The sequence below is a fragment of the Glossina fuscipes genome, unplaced genomic scaffold (assembly GCF_014805625.2).
Source record: "Glossina fuscipes isolate IAEA_lab_2018 unplaced genomic scaffold, Yale_Gfus_2 1, whole genome shotgun sequence".
Classification (NCBI taxonomy): domain Eukaryota; kingdom Metazoa; phylum Arthropoda; class Insecta; order Diptera; family Glossinidae; genus Glossina; species Glossina fuscipes.
In genome coordinates, this window is record NW_023998415.1 from 44,560,902 (window position 1) to 44,588,167 (window position 27,266).

At 33.2% G+C, this 27,266-nt stretch overlaps 2 protein-coding genes across 16 annotated transcripts in view; both read left to right on the plus strand.

The window, feature by feature from the left end:
- Nucleotides 1-20,200, plus strand: part of LOC119631579 — a 27,698-nt gene extending 7,498 nt beyond the window's left edge. For all 15 annotated transcript variants that reach the window (XR_005246693.1, XR_005246688.1, XR_005246690.1 and 12 more), the window contains one exon: nucleotides 19,928-20,200. Coding sequence is in view for 1 of the 15 variants with exons in the window: in XM_038023929.1 (XP_037879857.1) it covers nucleotides 19,928-19,955 (28 nt within the window). In the remaining 14 variants the exon portion in view is untranslated. The remainder of the gene's footprint in view (nucleotides 1-19,927) is intronic.
- Nucleotides 20,201-20,675: 475 nt separating this feature from the next.
- Nucleotides 20,676-27,266, plus strand: part of LOC119631821 (MOXD1 homolog 2) — a 30,718-nt gene continuing 24,127 nt past the window's right edge. The window contains exons 1-2 of the mRNA XM_038024342.1: nucleotides 20,676-22,117; nucleotides 26,752-26,907. Of these exons, the coding sequence (XP_037880270.1) occupies nucleotides 21,758-22,117; nucleotides 26,752-26,907 (516 nt within the window). The 5' untranslated portion in view covers nucleotides 20,676-21,757. The remainder of the gene's footprint in view (nucleotides 22,118-26,751; nucleotides 26,908-27,266) is intronic.

Sequence of the window (27,266 nt, forward strand, 5' to 3'; positions counted from 1 at the left end):
GCGCACACATTAATATACATGCTTATACATGTTTATAGATGTATGTACGGCAATGTAATGAAAATGTTAATTAACAAGTGCATGCTAAAAAGGGTAAAAGAATTTCTAACACGAAAACGAAAACGAAAACGAAAACGAAAACGAACACGAATAAGAGCAACGGCTTGATGAACTTTCAAAACAGACAATTTCGTCCAACACTTAATCATTAACCTTTGGCTTATGTTAAACGTGCCAGACTTCAATAATTCGTTTTGTGACAATTATTATTGTGCAATTCTTACGCCATATTATTATCATCGTTATTATTAGTTAGGATCACGAAAATGTTCAAAAACACATTTCACCTACAGACAGTATTAATTCAGTTTCTCCCTTTTAAAGCAACAAATTAATTTCCTTTTATTATTTCTACATCGTTTAACCTCTTCAGGGACGATATTCTGTTAGTATAGAGAAAATTAACTGATTTTTCATTTTATTCAATTTGTAAAATATGAGAAGACAATGTAAGAAAATTATATTTGATTGTGACCCGAATCTTTTATACTCATTACCGTTCTCGTATTTTTATTCGAATAATTTTGTGGAAATTGCAGTTTACCGAGTAACAAGGAAAGCGCAGGTAGTAACCGTTTTTCTTATATTATATATAGGGCGTGTGTGAGCGTTTTGTTTGTGTGTCATCTTCATCTTTACAAACGAGAGTGCGAGTTGATCACAGATACTACACAATCGCTTGGAAGGACGAGAGGATAGATGAACAGACGAACATGCTCTGAATTTGAAACTGATCAAGAATTTATATATATTTCATGGGCTTTTCGAAGCTTGCTTCTCTGCATTATAAGGGACGTGGCTAATTTTTCCCATTTTTATACAAATGCCATAGTATCGCACATATGTTAAAATTTTTGTATATTTATCTGTTGTAATTAGAGCAACCAGTTTCCTATTCTTTTCGAGAAACGCAAGTATTCTAAATTTACGTAGTACTGTACTGCGTCGCCTTCAGGCCAATTTGAACCATTATACAGACGGACAGATGCAAAGTTGGACATCTTAAATTGATTTAGAATTTAATGCTGATCATGAATACGAACACTTGATGGAGACGCCGATGGTGCCTTCTCCGCGTTGCAAACGTTTTGACACACTGAATATACCCCTCATCCTTGAGGCAAAATATTTATATTCCATATGCCCGCTTAAAGGGTAATGGTTTTCATCTCCATTTTCTAAAACAAATACCTCGTAATGATATTTAACGCTTCGCGTAGCTCTTTCGTAGCTTTAAACGATTTAGATAAATCACATTGACTTCCAAATCTTCTATGTCCGATCTTTCATTGGTTTGACTTTCTGCAATAGCTTAGATCTCAGTTGAATCTCGCTCTTCCGCTTGCAAACTTTAAAATACTTCTACTAATTATCCTTTTTCGCATCCCCCTTCAAAGACCTTGATTCAGGTCCTACTAATATCCTTCTAAATAATCTAAACAACACTCACAGCTTATATGCTATTTTACACAATTTTTTTGTGTTACTACCAATTACATATAGCATGGTAAATAGGATTATCGGAAACGACAAATCATAATATTTTTACATTTTGTTGTTGAGAGATTTTCTCGTGAATCATTTATTAATTTATTATTATCAAATTTTTATTCCTTTTATAAATAGTAGATAGTAATTATAATTAAAGAAAACTAAACATTCACACATGTGACCATGGACATCAACAGCTTATAAGCCTGAGGGAGGAGAATGCAATGCACATGTATTTCACATAAAATATTAATTTATTTTCCTTAAAACTTTATCGACGTGAATTGTTTAGAATACATTTTGCCGGTAATTATGATTACAGGAACGATTGGGTTGATTGCGTGATAAGCAAGGATAAGATGAAAAACATTGGTCGCAATTGCTTAAGCTTAGGTAATAACTTTAACGATTAGTCAAGATGTGTGATTGAAGAACAATTGAAGAACAATCAAATAAATTTCCATTTACTCGATCGCATTACGTTGAATAGTGAGAGTTATAGCTTATCGAGTAAGTAATTGTATAAAACACTCGATTGACGAGAATCTAAGTCGTATTCTTTTAAGATGACATTGTATAATAATTATTGATTAGCTACGTATTCCCGTTAATGCGAGTCTTTAATAATTAACAACGTCTTCAATGCATAAAAGTTGCAAAATATTTCACATACTATTCGAGTCAATTGATTCAGATTGCACTTTAAAATATATATATACATAAAATTCCAACTGCATTAGAGTTTTCAATATGGGCAGCATTAAGTTATCCGACTGCCTTTAAATCGATGCTTTGTACATTTATTTACAAAATATGTGGAGAATAATTCAAAAAATATACGTCAAATATCAGATCATATATCAATGTATATCCGTAAGTGAAAACAATTTATTTATGGTCGCCATTGGCAAGAAAGATGCGCGCAAGTATCATCAAACGGTCAAGACGTATAGGGTTTCCAAATATCTTCTTGTGATAATGGATTAGTTAGTTACTTTATATTGTTTGAGAAATGTTGTAAACAAATATAGTAAATGACAATAAACTGAAGAAAAAATGATGTAATTGAAAGCTCCGAACTGATATTACGATGCTTTTTAAAAGTACATGACAAGGCGACGTGTAATATATGCAATATTTCATACCTGGATTGTCAAGTAATCTAGAAATGGTCAAAAAGAATCACGGAGCGCTCAGACGGCCGAAGGCAGTCTGACAACATAATAAATATAAGCAATATAAGGAATCTGATGAGAAAGGTAGAAAAGTAAGTCTATTAGAAGATAAATCAGTTTACTTTGATCGTAACCGTAGCGGGATCTCAGTCGGTAAAAGTATAATACTTCCCGATTGCGCACACACTTACTAAACTGCGGCCTCCAGCTCTTACTTTTTTCTCACTTCTTTCTTTTTTACCGTCCCCACAGACCGTTACCACAGACTGATTGTTCATATTTAAAAAAAAAAAACTTACAACAATATTGTCGAGCAAGACCGACCATTAAATATTTTACATACCTCTGCCTAATGCAGTTTATTTTCTTCTTCATATGTCAAAAATGATAGCAATTCTTGTATGAAATACGAGCCGAATTTAATAAAATCAATTCGCTGCTTAAAAAAACTCATTATTCGTTATATCATATTTTCAACACAAAAAATTTTGAAAATTTTTATCTCGCCCTCATATAAATCCTTATGTTCCTGAGAACGATTGTAAGAAAATACATCGAAATACTATATCTTTCTAATCAATACTGAATATAACAAAATCATTTTGTCAATTATCTACTTTGAGCCTTCATCCGTTACAACCTACTAAAAATGAGACCTTGGTATTATATAAAGGCTTGTCTTTTTGGGAAAACATCGTTGTGGGAAGAGGTTCAAAAAATGGATGCATCCCAAAAGAAAATTTTATTTAAAACTCTTAAATACTATATTTCATCGATTTTTATCGAGTATATTTTTATTGAGCATAGGGTTTGTAATCGTAAAAATGATCCGATTTAACCAATTTTCGGGAAGATTCGCCCGTAGAGCAAAACATGTTAGTGCACCAACTGTTATTATAATATTTTCAAAACTGTAATTACTTACTACACTTCATATGGATAGACTTCAGACACACAAACACATTTATAGAACTTAGCTTAATCGATCGAGAAAATTCTCAATTGTTTGGTTTGGTTTACAAAAAAGTGGATCTCCCGCGAATCCTTACCGATGTGACAAACATATAAATCCAGTTAATATACCCTTAGACCAGTGGTGTTTGAAAATCCAAATGATATCATGACATAAGTCAACCGATGACGATTGTAAAAACTACATATAGCCTAATGGCACGATACTAGAAAAGGTGGCATAGTAAATCGCGAACGTACACAGCACCCAAAAGGACTTAAGGCAGACAGATAGATCTACATCTAAAAGTTATTCTTAATCGATCTAACCGTGTCGGCCTGCCTCTCTGTCTGTCCGTCTGATGTTTTTTCACGTAAATTTGTGTTCAACCTACAGTTCGCAATTTTCGATAAGTTTTGATGAAATTTAATACATTGGCCCAAGACGATTGTTCAGATCGGATCGCTTTTTCGACCATATTTTGAAAAGTTGTGATATGAAAAAAAAAAAAAAAAAAAAATATATATATATGAGATTTTAGGAATAACTTGATTAAGCGAAATTGTGTTCAATATTCAATGGTGATTATAATGCATTTACTTTCTTGCAATTCAAATATAGAGAGTCTTCGCCCCACTTAATCAGCGAAACTAAACAACACTAAATTGTGATAGAGATGAAAATGCTCTGCAAGACAAAATGTATAGCGAACAAAATTATCAATTAACTCTTTTTCTATCTATAAAAGGCACTAAAATGAAATTTATATAAAACCCTAGAGAGGTTTGAGCAAATCATTCTGAAAAGTTTCGTTGCCACGATTTTCGTCCTAAGCGCATCGTAATATAAGTTAAAAGTTAAGATTTTCGTTATTCCCTAACACAGCGAACATGTTATGCCATACTATGCTAAAGTTAAAAAGGAACAGCAGACGAAATAAATTCATCTTAAACCGAATCTTTTCATACCCAGCACGTATATGTTTTTGATGATTTTCAATGAAAACATTTCGAAAGTTGAGGAAGTATGTGACTTCAGAATTATGATTGCACTATAAATGTGACATGGTACACCATCACGTATAGTATAACGAATAAAGAGTTATTTGCGATTGTGTGTACGTAAATAACAAAAATCAAAAAAAAAAAAAAAACAAAAAACAAAAAAAAAATTATAAACGATTTAAATAAATTTTGAACATCATCTGACGGTAAGGAAGAAAATATTTTGCGAATGTTTACTCAAGACTTTGACTAAAGTTTTGAAGGTGATAAGTGTTATATACAAAATCAAAACAGAAGAAGGAGACGAACAAACGAACCTGGCTGGCTGACTAAAAAAATTGCACAGTTTATGGGGTCTCCGGTGCGCACTTTTGCACCGTTACAAACATTCGACAGCTGTAATCTACCCTTTGCGTTGACTCAAAAGAAAGAAACAAAAAAAAATAAAAAAATAAAAATACAAAAAAAGGAAGAAAATAAATCGAAAGCATAAAATTTATGCAAAAAGCTTATCCCTTTCCGTGGATGCTATCGACACACCGCTGCATACTAAAACACTTAGAGTGTTGGTATAACAATTTGACTATTAATGTTCACAGTCGTCATATGTACGCATAGATATCGAAATGAAATTCTACTTACTCTGGCATTCATTTATTTGCACATGTACTAAGTACTTACGTCTAGTGAGCGCATATAGAAAAAAAAAAGAAAAAAAAAAAAAACAAAACGGACACGCAACTAGACTTACGTAGATATGGGGGAAATGCATACGAGAAAAAAAAAAAAAAAAAAAAAAACATGCATATGCGACTAAACAAATCCCATCAATTTCAATCAGTTTAACCAAAACACTGAAACTTGAAAAATAAATCAAAATGGAAAATTTCTAAACTCTCGGGTACAATAAATTTCCGGAGGACGCGACTGCTTTTTTGTCCGCTTTTATTTTTTTTATTTTTTTTTTTTTTTTGTGCTCTGTCGAGACAACAACTATCAGAGCACAAAGGAATATTTCCATAAACACATGTATGAAGGCGTGTGTGCGCATTTTGTAAGTGCTTGTAAGCATTCAAATATATATATATATATATATATATATATATATATATGCGTGTTTATATGATATTTTAGTGTCAAAGTTAACCAAACGATGATAGAAAGCGATGCCAGTTGCAAAGTATTTGCCATAAATACCGTAATCATCGTTTGAGTTGCGTGCTGCAAACGCTTTAATTCTGAGTGCATCCAAAGTATATTTCTTGTTACGAAAATGCGATTTTTGATGTTTGGCGAAGAGATTAACAACAATTGGCAACAATTTAGCGGAAAAACGGATTAAATATGTCCCAACGAATTTAGGTAATGATAACTTTCTTGTAAAGAAAGGAAGGCGCGTCGAGTCGAGCCTGGAGAGTTGAATTGCAATATTCGAACGGACAAGACCTGAACGAAAATTGAAGCGTCGTAAATGTAAGATTCTGTAAATGTAAGATTTGTAAATAGTTTTCCGAATTTTGCCAATAAAAGCTAAACTATTCTAAAAATCACTAGTCCACCACTAGTACGAACTTATTTCAAAAGGATTTATATATATATATATATACATATATGTATATACGTTAATGTAAATGTTAAACGTGAAGCCGCTCACAAAAAATAAAAATATATTTGCGTAATATTTGTTAAATGAATGCGACTTAACGAGAGAAGTGCAATGGGGGGAAAGCTTCCCAAAGAAATCTCCGGTTACCATGCCTCCATAGGTCGTTATATGTCCAATATATTCGCATTGCGTTAGCGTATCGAATATTAGTGCCTTGCAGATAGTAATAGATGGTCGATATCATCATCTCATATAAGTAGTAACTCAAAGATTGTGAGCTTAATATACGCATGATCTTGATCTCTTCACTTCTAGAAAGTTGAATAGGATGCCGTTTTACTAGATTTGCTTTTGCATTTGGATAACTTAAATCATCAGCAAAAGCATTTGGTCATTGTAAGATTTTGGACTGATTTTTTTATTTTAAACATCCTAGATGCCTATGATTGAGATAGAAAGCTTGAAATATAATTTCACCCTCTAAGTACAAAATTAGAAGTCAGTTTCTAAAATTCATGTACAAAAATTCATACAATTTATTGAAACGAATTTCTTAGACACACTTCTACCTTTATGGAAGTGTTTAAAATAATATTTAATTAAACGGAGACACGGGAGCCATCCTTAGCTGTATTCTTACTTTTCGATTTAACACAAACAAGTAAAGAAAAAATTCTTGACTCGTAAAAAAACCCTTAATCGAGCAAAGTCGCACGCACATAAAATACCTTACTCCGTTTCACCTAATACCGTTCCTCATTGGTTTGCTTGATAATATATCAAAAATTATACTTTGCTTCTATGTAAAGATATGTTTTGCATGGGGGCCTTTACACAAGCACATGTCAAATTTTGTCAAGCATAACTGCTTCGTGAAATTAATGGCATATTATCTATCCTTCAGGTATTGTTCTCAATAAATGCTAAAAATTAAGTTTATTTTTCGTGACAAACTTTACATGCGTCGTGATCTTAAAGATAGATGTACTAGGTCCAAACAGTACAGTTCATTTCATCATTATATACAACCTATCGAAAATGATATCTTTTGCGTATTGATCGCACAATCATAAAAACCTACATAGTGCAATAAAGTATTTTACTATCAAGGTGAACGTGAAATGTGTAGTCAATCCGTCAATCATTCTTAGAGAGATCGTCGATCATCTACGGAATAATTTGCAGCAATGAATTACATCCAACCTGTGAACTCTAGTCGATGGTCTAACATGCTACGCAGACGGAGAAGCAATCGAATTCCTGGTAACGTAGCGTACAAGGTAAGGCAGCGGACAAGGTTCATTTACAATACAACAGAATACTGATAAAGAACTGAAGCTGGACACGATGCGGAAAAGAAAAAGATTACCTAAAGCCTATTAATTTGACTTGGCAAAGCTTCTAGTTACGCAATTCTTAGATTTCAATTTAAAAATTTTATTGATAGAATCACCGAACAAATCTGTTATATGCAATTGAAGGGAAAATAGTATAACTGGGAAAATTACTCTATGCAAGGCTTACATGTAGCATGGCTTATATAAAGAAGCAGTCCTGCTAACCACTTTGAAATCACAGGACTCGGAGAACTCTCTCTTTTACGTTTCATTATTAATAAAATTGCATTGTCTGCCTAAATTGACTTAATTGCAATCATGTCCTATTTTACGTGTTTCCTTTCACCTCTTTCTTAACGAGAGCCAGCTTCACTTTTTTTAATTTATTTATTTTTTGAATTCCCCCGTTGTTCTATTAAAACAAAAATATAAACAAAAAAAAAAACGAAAAAAAAAAAAAGAATGAAAAATGTAACTTAATGTTTGAACAAGTTCATAAATTTCTCGGTTTCACTCGAACGACATGAATACATGCACATACACACACACACACACACACACACACATGTATTGCATATATATATAATTATTGCACATCCACTGCCCTGACACGACCGCATACACACATACACATGCACACACACACACGGTCATGTATACAACTTGATAAAAGAATTCTGTTCTGTACGTACGCTTGCACGCATACATATGCGAATGCATATGCACACGACTGTAAACACTTGCATATAATAATTTTCCTCACATTTGTATCTTTCTCTGGTCGCGTACATGTTTAAGCATTTAAGTGTATGATGATATTAAAATTTACTTTAAGCATACGATTAACAAATTTATGTTACTATTGTATGCATTTTAGTTCTATCAAAGTTTATATATTTCCATTTTTGTTTTTTTTTTTTTTTTTTGTTTTTTAAAATTTTTTTACAAATTTTGAAATATGTGTTTAAAATACTCTGCGGTCAGTTTGGCAAATAACTGAATTTATTTTAAAAGCTATTTATCTTGTTTAAATAAATAAATTGCATTAAATTCCATAGCGTATGTGTCACACATTCTGCACAATCCATTTAAATCAACTGCAAATCCCAATTCAACTAAATGCAAAGCTATATATATATATATATATATATATATATATGGACGAAAGTACGTATTTATGCATACACACACGAAGGCATAAATATAAATGCATTTGTATATGTGTGCGAATGTGGATGTTATTTTAGAGTAAAAAAAAATTCCACATCCATCTTAGGTCAATGATTAGGTCTCCATCAAGTAAAATTATTGAGAAAAAAAAAGTTGTGCCGAGATGCCTTCAAATACTGTTCGACTTGATTGTGGACAGTTTGCATTCACTTTAAAAAGGTTGTCTGTCTTTTCAAATCTCAGTTACCAACTGTTATTTATATTTTTGGATCCGTTATGTATATTTGGGATTTTTGGATATATCTGAATCTTTATTTCATATACAGAGAAAGATATATATACAGGCGGGCAGGCTCAAGCAGTTAAAAATTCTCCATTCAGCCCGAGACATAAACTCGTTTTATATAATCTATCTGTTCAGTTTTTCAATATATATTTTCAGTTTTTATATTTATCACCGAAGGATAAAGGCTATACTCATTTTGTCATAATGTTTGGAACATCCACACGAATCAGTATCAAATTTTGAATCGATTTAAACATGTCCGTCTGGCCGTCCGTGTAAAGTCTGTTGTGAACTGGCCGCAAAAATTAAGCTGTCAACTTTAAATTTGTCAGAAACATTCAAAGTTCTTGCACACAGGTTGTTATTGAAAATGGGCCAAATAGGCCGAAGCACACGCCTACAATGCCCAAAAAGAGTGAAATCTTACGTTCTTGGCGTTTTTTGCACGTTGCTAATAAACTGGAACAGGTGCACAATATAAATTTCCGCAAAATTATTCTACAAAAAAATAAAAAGTCATTCACGCCCATTCAATCTTTTATACGATAACGGATTCGATTGCAACCGAATATAATTTTCTTACTTGGGTTTAATTTAAATTGTTTGAGTAATTTAAGTAAAAAAATTGAACATACCCCAAAGATATGAAAATTCTTTTCATCTAGAAATAGGATAACGCAATTGTTTATCTGAATTGTTTCCATATTTTCATACCCACCACAAAACAATAAACGGTTTACTCATTTTGTCAAAACGTATGCAACGCACAGGAAAAAGCATCAGAGACCAGAGACAAAGTATATATAATATATTCTTGATTAGCATCAAATTCTAAATCGATTTAAGTATGTTCGTCCGTCCGTCTGTCCGTCCGGATAATGTCTGGTCTGTTGTAAACATTCTCCTGGCCGCAAGAATGCAGCTATCGACTTCAAATTTGGCAGCTGCATTGAAAGTTCTTACGCGTAGCTTGGTATCGAAAATGGTTCAAATCGGTTGGACGTGGCGCGCCCACACTATCACATAAATTTCGAACACCTGTGTTTTTCAAAACGAATGAAGATATGGTTTTTTGCGCATTACTCATAAACTATAGTAAACAAATGCTCAAAAATTTGAATACATATTCTATGAGCGATGCTGCAATACCTGTACAGAAATGTGAAAAGCTTACCACGCCTTAATTGTTTTTCACTACCTTTATAACGCGCAAAAACCAGCTTGAAACGTCCCATTAGGTATATAAATTCTTAACCGGTATCAAATATGGAATGCACCTAAACATGTCCGTCTGTCCGTCTGTCCATATTTCTGTTTACGAAACTTGGTAGTATATGTGGTAAACATTCCCCCGTTAGCGAATATGAAAATATCGGCTACAAATTTTTAAACGATTTTCGAAAGGACTTAAGATTTTCCAAGGGCACCCTTGCAACATCCACACGTCTGCGCAGCAAAAATTTTCATTTTAAGAATACAAAAAAATCAATCCCCATATCATAGATCATGGGAATTTAGTTCTTTTAAATTTTTTTTTTTTTTTTTTTTTTTTTCTTTTTAGGAGAATGGTGATGGGTGTAAAAGATACGGTCCCGACCGAATGTAATTTTCTTTTTTGCTATACGTTATAATTGTTATCAATCCGAAAATATGCACCCCCCGCACACATAAATCGATAAGTCGAGAATCAGGCGAAAAAAAAAAGAGTACACTTTTTTTACACTTTTTTAGAGTGAAATGTTGTCTCGATGTTAGTGGCAAACCATATTGTCAACTGAGAATGAAATTCTTTAATTATAAAGTAGAAAACTATTTGTTTATTTATCTTTCCATGCAATTCAGACTTTCGTATATTCAGACTATCGATGACGTACGCATGTTGTTTTATATAATGGTTTGGTATGCTTGGAATCTTGGTAGTTTATTAAGGAAACAACTTTTTTACATATATGCCATGCAGTAAAGGTAGCAATTTACAATCATCTGACCTTTACTATCAACGAAGTGATTTAAATACTGTTTTTTACAAGTATTTTGTAAATGTTACAACAAAGGGTCATATTTGAGTTTGAACGTATTTGGGTATAGCCAATCGAGTAAATAAAATATATTTCAATCAAATTTAATTGAGTGTGGCGCAGAGATTATAAAATTAAAAAAAAAAAAAAAAAAATAATTCTACAAAGTCTAAAAACATTCTAATCGAAAATATTTCGATCTCTTCACACACAGATAAAATAAAATCATATCTTAAGTCGTGGAAAACTCGTCTTTACTCATATACGAAAAGCCTTACAGCTAAAGGATTCACAAGTCAACCCCACTAATAGTGAAAAAAACGGTTGGAGAAGAACCGCACAGGGCCATTTGAATTTGTAATTTGTACTGAAATGATTATCGTATCGTTGACTATGAGAAAGCATTTGCAAATAACAGAAAAATCTTTTAATCTTCAAGGGAAAGGAGTGTTGACTCGGTGAAGGATTTGATTATTAACTCTTCCTCAAATGATGTGAAAGCTTTTTAGTAAAAATGTATTCTGTATCTTACTTGATAGTTATCTTAAGCTTTGCGCTAATTAAAAGTGAAAAAATATTCGAAAAAAAAAAAAAAAAAATTCTCTTTGAAACGAAATATTGCTCCATGTTATATCACACGGACTTGTACATCAATTCCAATTCAATTCCCTCGAGTAGTTTTCTAAATATTATCCAATCAAAATTTTAGGAAAATTAAACATTTCTATGCTCTGCATAGAACATTGTCTTTACCTTTTTGTCGATTAGTAAAAAAATGCTAATATTTTTGATCTCCACGAAAAACAACTTTACATATATATACGATATAATTGAATAATCAAACAATGAATGAAAAAACTTTTATTCATTGATTCCATCTTTCTCTTATTCATATATAACAATAATTTATTTTCATATATATATATGTTCTCTTTCAAAAACTTTCGCTAATCTCTTCAGCAATCATCAGTTTAATCAACGTCAGTCTTATCTTTTTAGAAGAAAAACGCAAGCCAAGCTAATTTCAAATCAAAATCATTAATTCGTATTAAATGGTATGAAACTTGTTCATTCTTGTTCTTTCACGTTTATACGTTCGCTTTTAACTTGCACTATCCTTTCAAGTGAGACACACAGTATAATGCATATCTCGTAAAATTCATTTAAACATGACAATAACAACAGTTTGCATAGAAACACATAACCTAACTTTTAACGAGAGAGATACTTAAAAGCAAGCATACCAGTAGCAAGGAAAGTGAACTTTAAGAGTAGTGGCTTATGAAATTTCTTCGATGAATTCTTTGACATAATCTCATCGCTAAACGCCCAAACTTGGCAAACTTAGATAGGGTATCAAAATTACATAGGGCGCATCTACCAATGCGTCCAATCGATAATGGATCGTAGTATAAACAACTCTTTTATGAATTCTATAGAAAATTATGAAAATATGAAATTAGTCTTCGGGCCTTCATATCAAATGCAAATGTCACAGACGGCAGATGGCATAACAACAATTTTCTTTTAAAGCATACCTCTCTAGTTAAAGATATCACAGCATTTTTACATGATAAAGTCACGACATTTTTATATATTCATATCGTTTTATATTATTATTATTATTATTACTATTATTATAATTTTAGACAAATGAAATAAATTCTTAGACTAAAAAAAAAAGACATTGAGCATTAACAGCACAGACTATTGGCTTTAATATAAACAAATGTACATTAGATAACGAGCTTAGTAGTATTAATAAAGTAATATATAGAATTGATATTCGATTCGGAAGCTGATTTTAGAATATCCACAGGGTTAGTCGTTCCAAATGCAATACTTCTAGCCAAGGAAAAGTTAAGGCACTCGCAGAGAATGTACTTTATAGTGAGAGTTTGTCCACAACTGCAGATTGGGGAAGAAGACTTCTTCAAGATCTATTGGTGAGTTGCAATTGTCTGATCAAGGCGAATTCTCGAAAATGTTTGGATCTTGGTTATCTCAACATATGCTGGATATAGAGGTGGAGTTAATTGAGTGTTAATGCAAGAGTAGTGTTGATGACGGTATTGTAAATTTTCTTCTGGAATTTTCTCTTTAACTTTTCTTCCAATGTATCTTTCCATGACATCATCCATAATTAGAGGAGCAGCAGCAGCATACTTTGTCGCTCGATCAGCCTGCTCATTTCCCAATAAGCCGATGTGACTTGGTACCCATAGTAGTAATTATCATATCGTTATATATTATTATTATTATTATTATTATTATTATTATTATTAATATTGTATAATAATTTATTTACACCAAATAAATAAATTTTAGGACTAAAATTAGGATGAGCTCTAACACTCTCTCTATGACTCTCTCTCTCTCTCTTCTTCTTCCTCTTATTTTTTTATAGGTAGATTAGATCATTAGCTGTAATAAAATTAAAAATTTTACTGATATTGAGTACTAAACGTATTTTCAAGATGTCCATCCGCTTGGATAATCCGCAAACGAAGCTTCACAAAGAATATGTTCGTTGATGTAAGATGTTGTCCACACTCGCATATCGCATATCGGAGGAGTAGAATTCTTAAGGATCAATTGAGGTGTTGCAGTGATATGCCCAAGTCGGGCTCTTACAAATATCGCAATTCCGACTTGGATTGGATATTGAGTGGAACCTCGTTAAGATTAACATGCGAGTAGTGTGGATGATTGTATTGTCGTTTTTTTATCATCAGTTTTCTCTTTAATTTTCTTCCGAATAAACTTTTCTATTGCGTTTTCCATAATCAAGGGCGCGAAAGCTGCGGATTTGGCCCACCAAGTCTGCTCATTCATTCCCCCAAGGGACCAATAGGACTTGGAAACTGAAACGTTTTAATTTGTCTCTGTGCGCAGCGATGGTATTTCTTATTTTGTTAATAGTTTTCCATTAAAAATTTACGTGGTTATCGATAGGCTTTAAGACCGACAAACTATCTGTCTGTCCGATGAGGAGCTCTAGCTTGAACTATAAATGTTGACTCACTTTCGTGTAGGATGTAACTAATTTAGACTTGCTTTATGACATCTGCTACTGCGTGGACAGAGGACAGATCATCGCTCCCGGAACCGTCTGTAAGAGGAGAATGCCAACCATTATTTTCCAAAGGGTTAGTTTTCTCTACAATTAGCATTCTGAGGACGAGATTTGGCATTACATTCTATTTTGCCTATTGAGAGTGAAATATCGCAACAGTTGACGTTTAAAGCCCACGGCCGCGTAATAGTTATGGCAAAGGCAATTTCGTTTCCAACATCTCTGCAGGAGTTAATTCCCAGTTAGTATTGCCTGACAGCTTTGGCAATAGGAGCTCTTTCAACATTTTTGCCAAGTATTGAATCGCCAGAATTGGGCAGTTTCGGGATAATTTTGACTTCTAGTTCACGCACTCCATTTTCGAATGTTGAAAGATCGGGCTCTGTAATCACATTGCGGATGGGTATCGTTCGAAGAGAATATGTACTGTAACCATACGTTTATGTGCTCCAACCGATTTCAAAATATTTATATTCGATTTGCTGGTGCGGCCGTATACGATCAAGCTAAAGTCAAGGGGCATTTTGCTAAGATAAGCAACGATGTTTACGTAAACAAAACTTTTCCAAGCAATGTAGCATATGAAGTTCGCCTCTGTTTCAGTAGCATTTTTTAATTGCAAGCAGTGTGACTTCTAACGGTATTAGTTTCAAGGCCTGAGATCTAAAACGTTGAGTGTTTGCACACTTTCAAATGGTAAATCATTTATGTACATCTGCCGACTTTCCGCACCACATAAGCTTTTTTTATAAATGTGAAACTTTTTTTTTTAATTTCCGCGTCCGAGAAGTTAACCCAGTTCAAATTTTTTTCCTCAATAATTTCCAGGATATTAATGATTGTTAAGTTATTGTTCTCTTTTGTTAAAACATTAACTTGATCGCCACATATAGACAATTTTCAATTTTTAGAATCTGGCAAAGTATTTTTTTTGCTTATTTCGTTGAATGCGATTTGAAAAATTGCGATAGATAGAGGAGACACTTCGGGTATTCCATTTACATATGTAATAGTACACATGGACATATCATTATATATTTTATATGCACATTACATAATTTAATTGTAGTATTTTCAAAATCATCATTTATCAAGATTGCAGTTACAAATGTTAGCAGACTTTTATTACTCTAGCTATTGTGGATTAGATGTGCTTTGTATTTTACTTACATTAAACAAAGCAGGTTTATAAACGAGTGCTTTCAATAAATCTTCCTACTCTTGCATCCATTTCAAGCCTCTATATACATATGGGGATAATATATATTCGCATATGCTATAAACTCAAAAGAAATATATTCTTATGCCTCCTACACAAGGATAGAACGAAACAAGTAAAGAAAATTTAATTCGGTTAAGACGGAATCTTTTATACCCATCACCGTTATCCTAAAAAAGATTGAATAAAGGGGGAATGTAAATTTGCGCATTCCATAATATTGGATGACCGATACGATATTTTCGTCGAATAATTTTGTCCAAATTTATCTCGTGTATTTGTTGTAGTTTATTAATGAAAATCAAAATACACGGAAAGCAGAGGTTTTTTGGGTTTTCAAGCTGCTTGCGCAAACCCTTTCGCCAGATATTACAAAGTTGAATATAGGCGGACATGCTTAGAGGGATTCCAAATCCGAAACAGACCAAGAATTTATATACCCTATCGGGTTTTTGAAGCTTGCCTACCCACTACAATAGTGGGTAGGCGTAGTCAAGTTTTACCAGTTTTGTACATGTGCTCCACCATCACCCATATGTTCAAATTTTCGGAGATTCGCGTGCTGTAGATGATGAGCAAAAAAACCCAATATTTAGAACTTTTGAAGAACAAAAGTTTTCCAAGTTTATGTTGTAGCGTAGACATACCACCCTTCGATCCATTTCACCCATTTTCAACACCAATCTGCGTGCAAGAACTTCCAATGTTTCTACCAGATTGGAGAGCGATAGCTTCATTTTTGCAGCAGAAAGTTTACAAAAGGCATTACATAGACGGACGGACGGACGGACGGACGGACAGACAGACTGACATGCTTAAGGAGATTCAAATTTTGATACTGATCAGGAATATATATGTGTACATATATACTATGTAGGATCTCTGAAACTTTCTTCTGAGCATTGGAAACGTTTTGACAAAACCTCGTCCATCCCTCGTCCTTCCGTGTTGGGTGTAATAACTTTTTCGTTTGGTTTGTAATCGTATGAAATATGAGTCGTAGACTTTGCATCACAATATCCAATATATTTCACTCATTCTACAGCAAGCTTATGAGATTCGAATGACCGTTGCCAGGCTGATAGTAATTCAAAAATGCAAGCACTCTTGAATATGTATAAGAGAGTTGCGAAAATTTTAATCAAAATACAATTTTCTTATTTGTTTATTGGTTACTTTGTTCATATTTAGTCGACTGACGATTCAAATGAACAACTAACTCCCCTGAATATATACCATCAGCCTCTCTCTAATTGCTAATATCCGTCAAAACGGAAATTCGTTGCTTTCAATCAAGACAATTTCATGGAGAATTCCTTTAACTCGCTAGTCACTGAAGCGAAGTGTTTCAGCGTTGAACAGCGCAATGAACAGACGTTGACTAACTCTCTGTGTCCTTTGTATAATCAGTTTTTATATTTTTCAAATCCCGTTGCTTCGAAGTTGATGCGACTTGTAGCAAATCATTCCTTGAATCTTCTCCTACATATCCAACTCGTTCGCGTTGTCGTTCCTACGATTATACAAAATTTTTTCTTACATTAAACGCATGCAAGTATGTCAGTTTAGGAATTCATTTGTAGGTCAGTTTTTTGGTTACTCATCATTCGTTTTGATATTTGATTTTCCGCTTGGATTTCGACTTTCACTTTGCAGAATACATTTTCCCCTGTATATCGGCAAGCAAGCAAGCAAGCAGGCAAAGAAAACACTTAAAGTATTATTGTTAGGCTTGTCGTTAGTTCTTCTTCGTTAATTTTACTTTTTTTTTTTTTTTTTTTTTTTTTTTTTAGAGAGAGAGATTAATGTTAAGAAAATTCTTTTCAAGGACACTACAACTTAAAGAAGAAACTGGAACGTTTTTAAAAGCGTGAGAAATCGATATTTCATCCGCGAAAATGTATTCTTTAATTAAGAGCAAAGCAGTTCATGAAACTTTTTGCTTTTCTTCTGGAAGCACACATACAAATCCAAAACTTTAAGAAGATGCACTTGCAATTGGCTTATAATACAAAAGTACAAAAGACGAAAAAATTGAATAGATAAGCAAAACCGTTAAAGATATGAATTAAAGCATTTCAAAAAAAAAAAAACCCACTCAAAGAAGGAGAAATATTCAAAGATATTGACGTTAATCAACACTGTGGATAGAATTTAAGAGATATTCGAGAGAAAGGCGTTGCATTCCTATATTTACAAATAGTATAGTGAGTGGAAAATATACAGTTAAAATAAGTGGTCTTCAGATAGTATAAAAGTTAACTTGTGAGTAACTTGTGCTGGTTTTGTATTCTTCACCATCCGTGGCTCCCTGCGTATTACACTTTTGCTGACTTATAGAATGAATCTATTTTTCATTGTTCCAATTGATTTAGAACCAATTGCGCACTTGTCCTTACGTCTGTCTCTTTGTTCATCTAATATCAGTCCGTATTGGGCAGTCCCAATTGTTTTAATGCAACGACGAAGATTGTTGTTGTGGTTTTCAGGATAAGGCAAAATATGGCGATTGGTCGAAAAAATGGACTGAAGCGGAACATTTTCAGCAGCGATCAACGATGAATCGAAACACATCAGTGTATCAAAATTTGTCAAAATATCTCAGAAATTGCGACCTGTAAGTTGAACAAAATTACACCTGGGCAGACATCAGACGGATGGACGGACGGTCAATTAGATAGATCCAGAAAATTATGCTGAATCAATCGGTACAATAAAAGGTTTTAAGCTCTTCTGAGTGTTACGTACGTCCCCGCTATATAAAGCTAGAAATCATACTTTTTCTCCTTACTTATCATGGTAACCCTTATGTATGTTAGAGTTAAAAAATCTAAATTCCCTAATGCTAACTTGATGGCCGGCAGGAGGATTTATAGGCAGCGAAAGGAAGGAAAAGAAATAATTGATGGAGCCCTTGAATATTACCGTTTAAATTAAAAAAGATATCAAGCGACGTTCCATTGAAAAGAACATCCCCACCATATTGAGACAGTATTTATTTATCCCATATTTTAGTTCACTTAAATATACATTTAAAAAAAAAAAGAAATTTTCTTTTTCTATAAATTATTTCTTAGTATTTATTCAATTGCGGTTCGAATTATCTACGTCTCTTCTGTCCCATTCTGCTTATTTCTTTGAATGCTTCATTACTAACAAAAACTTCTTGACAATTTTTCAATGCGCTTACGCAACTTGGGGTACCGTATACTTGACTCTGGACTTGGCTCTGAATATCTTAAATCCAATCTACACTCTACTGTAATAGCTTGGCAACGTGAGCCTCAGTAGAAGACTAAGAAGATAAAATTGGTAGCAATCTAGGCTTAACAATAAAGTTGAATCTCTGAATATCATCTTTTTCAAAGTCTACGCTTGTTGATGGAACTGGTTTTTTGAATATTTGAAAACTTGGGTAGATTGATCATTTAATGCTTGGGGCATTTTCAAATCCATTCCACTTAAGCTACAAGCACGCTCACACTTTCGCGTCTTCCAAGCACTTGTAGTAATTGATATCCACATCGATCGTATGGCTAAGAAAAAATTATTTTGTCACGTTGTGACGTCCGCCATACTTAATTTAATTCATAATCACCATAGCATTTAGAATTCAAGTATTCTTCTGGTTCCAAGTACTTTTACTTAACACCCCCGTTTAAGACAAGGTTAAGGGAAAGTTAATCCGCCAGTTTGTAGTGGCCGCCATTTCAAATATACAAAAAATTTCGCATAGGTTGCATGAACATATCCGAAATATCGTTTAGAATTTTCAATATTAATATAAAAACCGATTAAAAGGCAGTTTATATAATAAAATACTCTTGTTCTCGTATTAATAATGAAGATAATGGAAAACTCTATCAATGAATATTTATTTAAAGTGTGGATCCAAATTTGATGGGTCAATTAATGCGTGATATTTTTTATGTTTGACACGTATGTGTGAATGAAGCTCCAGCGAAGGAAAACGTAAGCGAAAGTGATATGTCATACACTCAAGCCAAGGGAACATCTGAGAGATAGAGGTTATGAAGTCATACGAACCTGACAAAGAATTAGCAAAACATATGATGTAAAGATAGTACCGCCGATAGTCCCCCCGGCCCTTCTTCGCCACTTCATACATGGATAAGTAATTACCTAGAATTCACCAGTTACATATTCCCTTGATCCGCTGAATATCAGATATAGTTTACTTATCTGATTTGTGAAGGGCAAGCGTGCGAATCGCTTTAAGCTATTAAAACGAATTGTATTAGTATAAGTTCGTGATATTGAAGAATTTGAGTGAGTGTTTCGTTAATTACCTCTTGGTCCGCTTTTCGCATGTATTCTCTTCATGTCTTTGAAAACCCATAGACACACACCCACACACCCAAATGTATATATTTATATGTGCATGCTCATGTGAAGTCAGTTGGTATATATAAACTGAAAATTCCAAATACGTTTGTTAATTACAATATTTTTCATATCTTAATTATTGTTTTTTCTTTTCCTTGTTTTTTTTGTTTTTGTAATTGTTTTCAGCAATAGACAGACAAGAAGAGAAAGTTGAACCATCATCGTATAGACGAGAAGGCGGAGCAAATGAAAAAAAGAAGAAGCAATTTGTGAATATTGTCTGTAAATTAAAATAACTTGAAAAATGAACACACACCCGCAAACGGACAATGAGGACGATGGCAATATTGCTGTCCATTGGCCGCAAACCAAAAAACCCACTCAATACAGCCACCAAACAAACGATCATGCCATAAACTCATCACCACAACTGAAATAAATCTATAAAAGGGAAATTAAACAAAAAAAAAAAAAAAAATAAAAATAAAAATAAAAAAATTTAACAAAAAAAACAGAGAAAACAGAAAAAAAAAAAAAAAGAAAAAAACTGCAGTCACAGTGTTCCTTTTGTGCAATTTCGAATAATAATTGTGAAGAGTGCGAACAAAAAAGTATATACATGTTTGAGAGACACAGGCACAAGCCAGGCACAGATACAGATACAGATACAGACACTGAAACAGCCATCTATACGTATATCCATCCGTATGTCTATGCTTCAAAAACAATCAAACAGCATACATAACTATGTATGTATGGATGTGCATGCATGATGTGCACATAGAGTCAAGCAACAAGGCAACCACTACCGAACATTTGTTGTTTTTGTTTGCTATCGAAAAAGTTAAAACGTTGTACAGAACCCAAAAAAAACAAAAATAAAAAAGCAAAAAAAAAAAAAAACAGAAACAGAAACAAAAAATACCAAAAAAAAAAAGAAAGACCGAACAAAAAAAAAAAAAAAAAAAAATAAACTCTTTTATTTTATAATTTGTGCTGTGAGCCGAATGCTGTGATATAAAACCAAATGAAACCAAACCCAACCATACATACAAAGCCAAACATAAACAAAAGGCATAAAACAAAAATTGAGAAAGTAATACCACATACCACGGCGCAAACGATATCTACTGATGTGTACGTGTGTGTCGACATGCATCGTCGTACGCTAGCTGAGGAGCATCAACCACACACTACCCAGCCATCAATTCGATTGTGTAATAAGCACAAGGCCAACAAGAAGGAAAATTGTTTTTAATACTACAACAAAACCGACCCAATTGCCTTGGAAAGCAATAGTGATTTAAACACTTATATATGAGAACAAACGCGCACAAACGCGCACACAAACCTACACACAAAACATATATATATATATATATATATATAGATATATATACACAAAAACACGCATATACGCCATTCAACCATTTAAACGTACGGTGCATGCATGTGCGTAGTTATATGCACGTTGTCGTATGTACATTTGGTTGAACGACTCAACATCTTCATAAGTGCATATATTTATTGCAATACTTGAACATACGTACGCGTACATATGTAAATGCCAAAGTACATGTATGAGATTGTACTGGCACTTGGATACGCGTATACTATTGCAATTTTTGGTGGCATTTATAAACCATAAATGTTGAACCAAGTCCTAGACCGAACGAGGACCTGGTCAGCTTAAGCTATTATATATAATTAAAGAGCAACTAAATCTGCTTGAAAACAAGCCTGTCTGCCTGCCTGCGTGCCTGCCTGACCTGCAAAGATTCGCACACCGTTTAGATTTGCAAGTGAGCATTACGAGCATTAAACAGGAAACGCAACGAAAGACAACAAAATAGCGACGACGACGACGACGACGACGACGACGACCAACCGTAAACCAATCGGCGTGCGCGCGAATTTGTAATCGTGTTTGCTGTTTGTTGTACGGGCAAACACATAAAGCCACTGACTGACTGTTGCTAGTCAGCCAACTGCAGACAATATAACTACGGCCACATAATGACTACACCGCCGGAAGTTAAGTACACAAGCACAAGTTTATCGCTGTCATCGTTAATCACATGTTTTATATCCTGTTTTGTCATTGTGAGTTGTCTGCTGGAGGGCCTTTGTGTAACATCAAAAGCTAATGCGTTGTCGCAGTCGGCGACATTGTCTTTGGATCCTTTGCTTTGGGATCATGTTGTCGATTTGAATGAAGATTTTCGCATTCTATGGAAAATCATTAATCAAGATATAACATTCGAAATACAGGCTCGTACCCTGGGCTACGTGGGTTTCGGATTTTCACCCGACGGCAACTTTGCCGGCTCAGACATAGCAATTGGTTGGGTGGACAAGGGACAAACATATTTTCAGGTATGTTATCAATTTTTTCTTCTACTATTTCTTCTTCTCTTCTTTTTTTTTCCTTTTTTTTTTCCTTCAAAAACGTGAACACTTGAACGATAAATGATAGATGACTTATCGTCATCATGCGTGTGTGTTCTTTTTTATCCTGTAAAGAAGAAGAACACAAACGTTTTATAGTTTTTGACACACAACCGGTTCGTTCATTGCTTAAAACAATGGAAAAAAAAAAAAATCTTTTATTTAAGCAGTAATTCAACCTTCACTTATGAGACCAAAAAAAAAAAAAAGCAAAAAAACAAAAAAAATATTGAAAACATATATAGAGAAAAAGTGCTCATTTCAAGCTCCATCTAAGCACTAATTGTTAGCAAAACATTTCCCGCATATTTCAAATAATTTTTGCTTTCACATCTCAGTTGAAAAATCTCTGTTTAATAAAGACCACCATTTGAGAAAGCAACTGTTGACTTTTTTTAATTTTTATTTACTTTTATTTCATAAATATATAAAAAACAAAGTACGAGAACTAGAGCGAAGAATATTCCGATTGTAGAAAAGTTTTGAACTTATATCAAAAAAATTACGAGAGAATTTTATTGTTTTCTTCTCCATTGATCGTCAGTTTTGTTTTTTTTTTTTTTTGTGTGCGTTTTCTGTAGCCAAAGCTTGATTTGAAAGTGATATTTTAAATAGCAAGTCCATTCATTTAACTTCATTTTTAATAAATCGTTCGCGCCGAACGCGTCGAATGTCCAGAATTATGTCCTGACGTGTTGAAGTCGCATGTCGAATATACATACATTTCTGTGATAGGTTGGTTGGATTCGCTTATGAGCCGAACGTTTGAATTATGCACATAACTCAATGCAAGCCTTTCCCTACAAAGCATTCCCGGCCAAACTGGCCTCCTATGAAGTTAAGGGTGATTTTATCATGAAAATTCTCACCTTGCTTAATGACGCCCTACGTGACTTGACCAACATTTAAGTCACAGATGTTTTTGGCACTTGTTTTGTTATCGAGGTCATGTAATACTGTAAGCAGGCAGTTTCAAAATTTTATGAAAAGAAATGGTATAATCAAAGTCGAAGAGGCGCCAACAACCTCGGCATCCTTTCTCCGATCTTTCCAAAAAAAAAAAAAAAATTGTCTTTTCCAGATGGCGTTGCACAATTCGCATTATAAGACAATGTGAACAGCCATGAGCGAGACCTACCAAAGCTAATCTTATCAGGACCTTTGACCCGATTTGTAAAGAGCAAAAAAAAAAAAAAACTCTTAACTAAATGTCAATTGGAAGCAATATAATTTCAAAATAAGTCTTCATTTCACAAGTCTTGATCAGTTTCCCATGCCTCGGTTATTTCGTCAATCTGCTGTAAGGTATGTATATATAATGTAAAGAGGAAAAGCCACAATCTTGCAATTACTGCCTTATTTCATCAACACTTTTCATCACGTCAACATAAATATCAAATAGCAAATCTGATTGCACCCTATGTGTTGCCGTATGCCACTTATATATACATATATATCGCAACTTACTCTCTATCACTTATTCCCTTAACAGAAATATACACAAAAAAAAAAAAAAAAAAAAAAAGGAAAAATTTGCAATGGAAACCACTCCTACAGAAAAATCACTTTTACTTCGAATAAACGTAATTTAGTCCCGCTTAGCAGTTGTCGTAAATGTTAGACGACCTCATAAATGTTTTCTTAGTTTACTCGGTATCTTTTGATTAAACACATTTAAGATTAAATACATTTAAATACTCTTCAACTTTTAATTAGAAAAAAAAAAAAGAAGAAATCTCTGGCTCTTTCTCTCTTTCTCACTCCATACCAGCCATTGGAAAATCCACCGAAAAAGAAAAAAAAAAAAATGATGATATTTAGCAAATCTTTTAAGCTACACACTTGTCTTTTTTTTTTCATTTTTTTTTCATTTTTTTTTTTTAAGCATACATATCCAATCAATATTGCCCCTGGTTATGCTTGTTAAAAAAAAAAAAGAGCAAAAAAAATCACATTTCACATAAAATTCAATTTTAATACTTTCAACATAAAATATATAAAATTTAACACAAATATAGCGGGTAAATAAATAAATTTAAAATATATATCTTCATATAGAGTTTCGCATACAAACGCGCGCGCCGTCATCACTTCAATTCGCATTCGTATTCAATACACATGTAAACATAACTAAACAAAAAGAATATAAATAAATGTCACTCATACGCAGTGTGCTGCAGACAATATAGAAATAAAATCCAAACATTTATGAGTTAGAGGACACTATTCCCGTGTTCATGTCCGTACTATGTATGAAATTGAAAACTGAAATTAGTGAAAATGCAATATAAAAATTAAATCAAAATACAAAAACTATTCTACTATACAACAGTGTTAGAAATAAATTCTAAACAATAACATATATATATATATAAATCGATTTATATAAATGTGTGTGTATTATATAGATAAATATATATATATACAAATATTAGTTTGCATTCTTTATGATTATATTTTATATGAATGTGTCAAAATATGTTTGTGTGGCTTTCGAAGTTTAAATTGATTTTTGGCAATAACCATAAATTGAATACTTTTAGTTTTAATACATTTATGCTATATATATATATATATATATATATATATGTTTGTATAAATATGTGAAGTGATTGTTACTTTTATCATGTTTGAAAAGCTAAATTAAATTTTTCATTAAAATTGCAACAATTTCTTATATATTTGTTTTTTGTTTTTGTTGCTGGTTGATCTGTTTATTTATGTGTTGACACTGGTCAGACAGCAACCGAACATATAAGCCATTACTTTCCGTATTTAAGACAATATTCGAGAAAATTTCAAACTATCAAGAAAGGCATATATAGTAGTAGTCAGATAGTAGTTAGCAGAATAAATTAAATTAAACGTTAAGAGAGTTCCTTTTTTTTTTTTTTTTTTTTTTTTTTTTTTTTTGCTTTCAAGTTTCGCAATCTTTTCTCGTAAAGACTAATTATTAGCGCTGTGGTACAACGATAATCGTTTAATAAATTTTCAAAATTATAAACATTTTCTATCACATATGATTTTACAGACGCCAGCAGCATATTTATCGTGGCTAAGAAAGTTGCGTCACTACACAGCTTTGCTTCGCTTTGCCATGCGAATACAGAAGTAAACGACTTGAAACCAATCAATTACCATTTCCCGCGCGATTTCATCAAGTGCGCCTCATTGTCACCCAGATAAGCGGATCGCAAATGCCACTCATACCCTCATCCCATAATCTCACGTGTAAATGAGATTTGATTTAAAGTCTAATTTTTAATGAAAAAAGCTTTCCTCTAACAGAAGTGTAAAGTAGATATTTCGTCATTTATCGCCCCTTAGTGCCCCTAAGCTTTGAGATTTCCGATGGATACCGCATTACAATGCAATCATCAGATATATGACACATCTTAAGACGAGGCTTTTCTAAAATCTTTGGCCAAGCATCTAAATGCACAGCAACTCCACGATTAGGCGTTGTATACTCCTTTTAAGAATTTGAGCACATTCACAACCTGCGCGAAATACCCCGAGCAGCTGTTTTTCAATGTCAGGCTTAACCGTTCCTAACAACCTTGATCATTAGTCATTTATCTATGTACACCTTCACATGTGTATAAAGAACCGAATGACACAACATATACTCAGCCAAACTAAGTAGCACATACAATTACATAGTTACACTACAACATTATAAAGAAAAACATAGATCCGAACCAAAAGCAAAGTTCGAAGCAAACCGTTTACAACGTTATTAGCGTAACAAATATTATCAAGGAAAGTCTAATTAACGACGTATGCCGACTTGGCACTAGCGACTCTTATCTGCTTGCCCTTGTGCCCTTGTGACCTATTCTTCTATTGATTTTGCAAAGATCGTGGAGAAAATATTTTCAATTAATGTTATATACTCCTCTAGTCGAACTAATGCTTCTATTGTCCGTAAATTATTTTCGTACTATGATCATATAGAAAGGCAAGGACCCAACGCAGGAGAAGATTTCACAAACAATAAGCAATCCATGAAGAATCGCACGTTGCAAGCATGTAAGCTATAATAAATAATTCGCTTTTGAGTGCAGTGTTGTTTATGTAACGACTTATTGCATACTTTTTTTTGTTTTTTTTTTTTTTTTTTGAAAGGAAAGTCACTCATCCGAAGTTGCCACATTTGAAAAAAAGGAAGGAAGCCTTATGTATTTTTAATTGATAATATCAATTGTAGGTATCAGGCGATGCACAAGCATTTGAATAAATTGTATATAAGATTAATATTATATGTACGCTGGTATGCCCTCTTCGGACTTATCAATTTATTTGGAAGCTGCGCTACTCACGCAAGACCAAATCCTCTTATTATACTATTATTCGAATTTATTTAGACGAAGGAAATGAATTTTAGGACATCAAAAAAAAAAAAAAAAAAAAATAGCTAATAGTCCGTAGTTGTGAAAAAGGCTATCGGCTAAAAACTGAATCAAAGATCAACGCTTTTGGTTTTTGGTTTTTGCCCTGTGTTAGAGAACATTTTATATTTTATATTTAACTGAATGTTATAAATATTTTTTCTTTGATAGGATCGTCACATTAAACGAAATGGTGATCCGGAGCCGATTGTCGATCCCTCACAGGATTATATATTAATGTGGGGCTACGAAAATCGAACGCATACCGTATTAAGATTTCGTCGAAAACTCGATACATGCGATCCTGCTCATGACATTGCCATAACGGTGAGTATTCTGTAAATAATAATCAACACAAACGCGCTTTTAGCAACTTGTCTGCATAGTTATTTGAACTCTCTAAACTCTAAACGTAAGATAGATTTTCTTATTTTTGTTTTTTCTTGTATATAAATTTGCTGTATTGTATTGTGCGTGAGTCACGTATAGAAACTTGGCAAAGTTTTTCCATGTAATTATAGCGGATTAAAACATATTCACTGTCAGTGTGTACGTGATTATTTACACACGCTTTCGTACATCTGCGCGTACACCGTATATGCGTGTTTCGTGGATTGTGTGTCTCTTGTAAAAGATATACCTATATATGTGTGTATGTATATGTATGTATGTGTATGTATGTATGT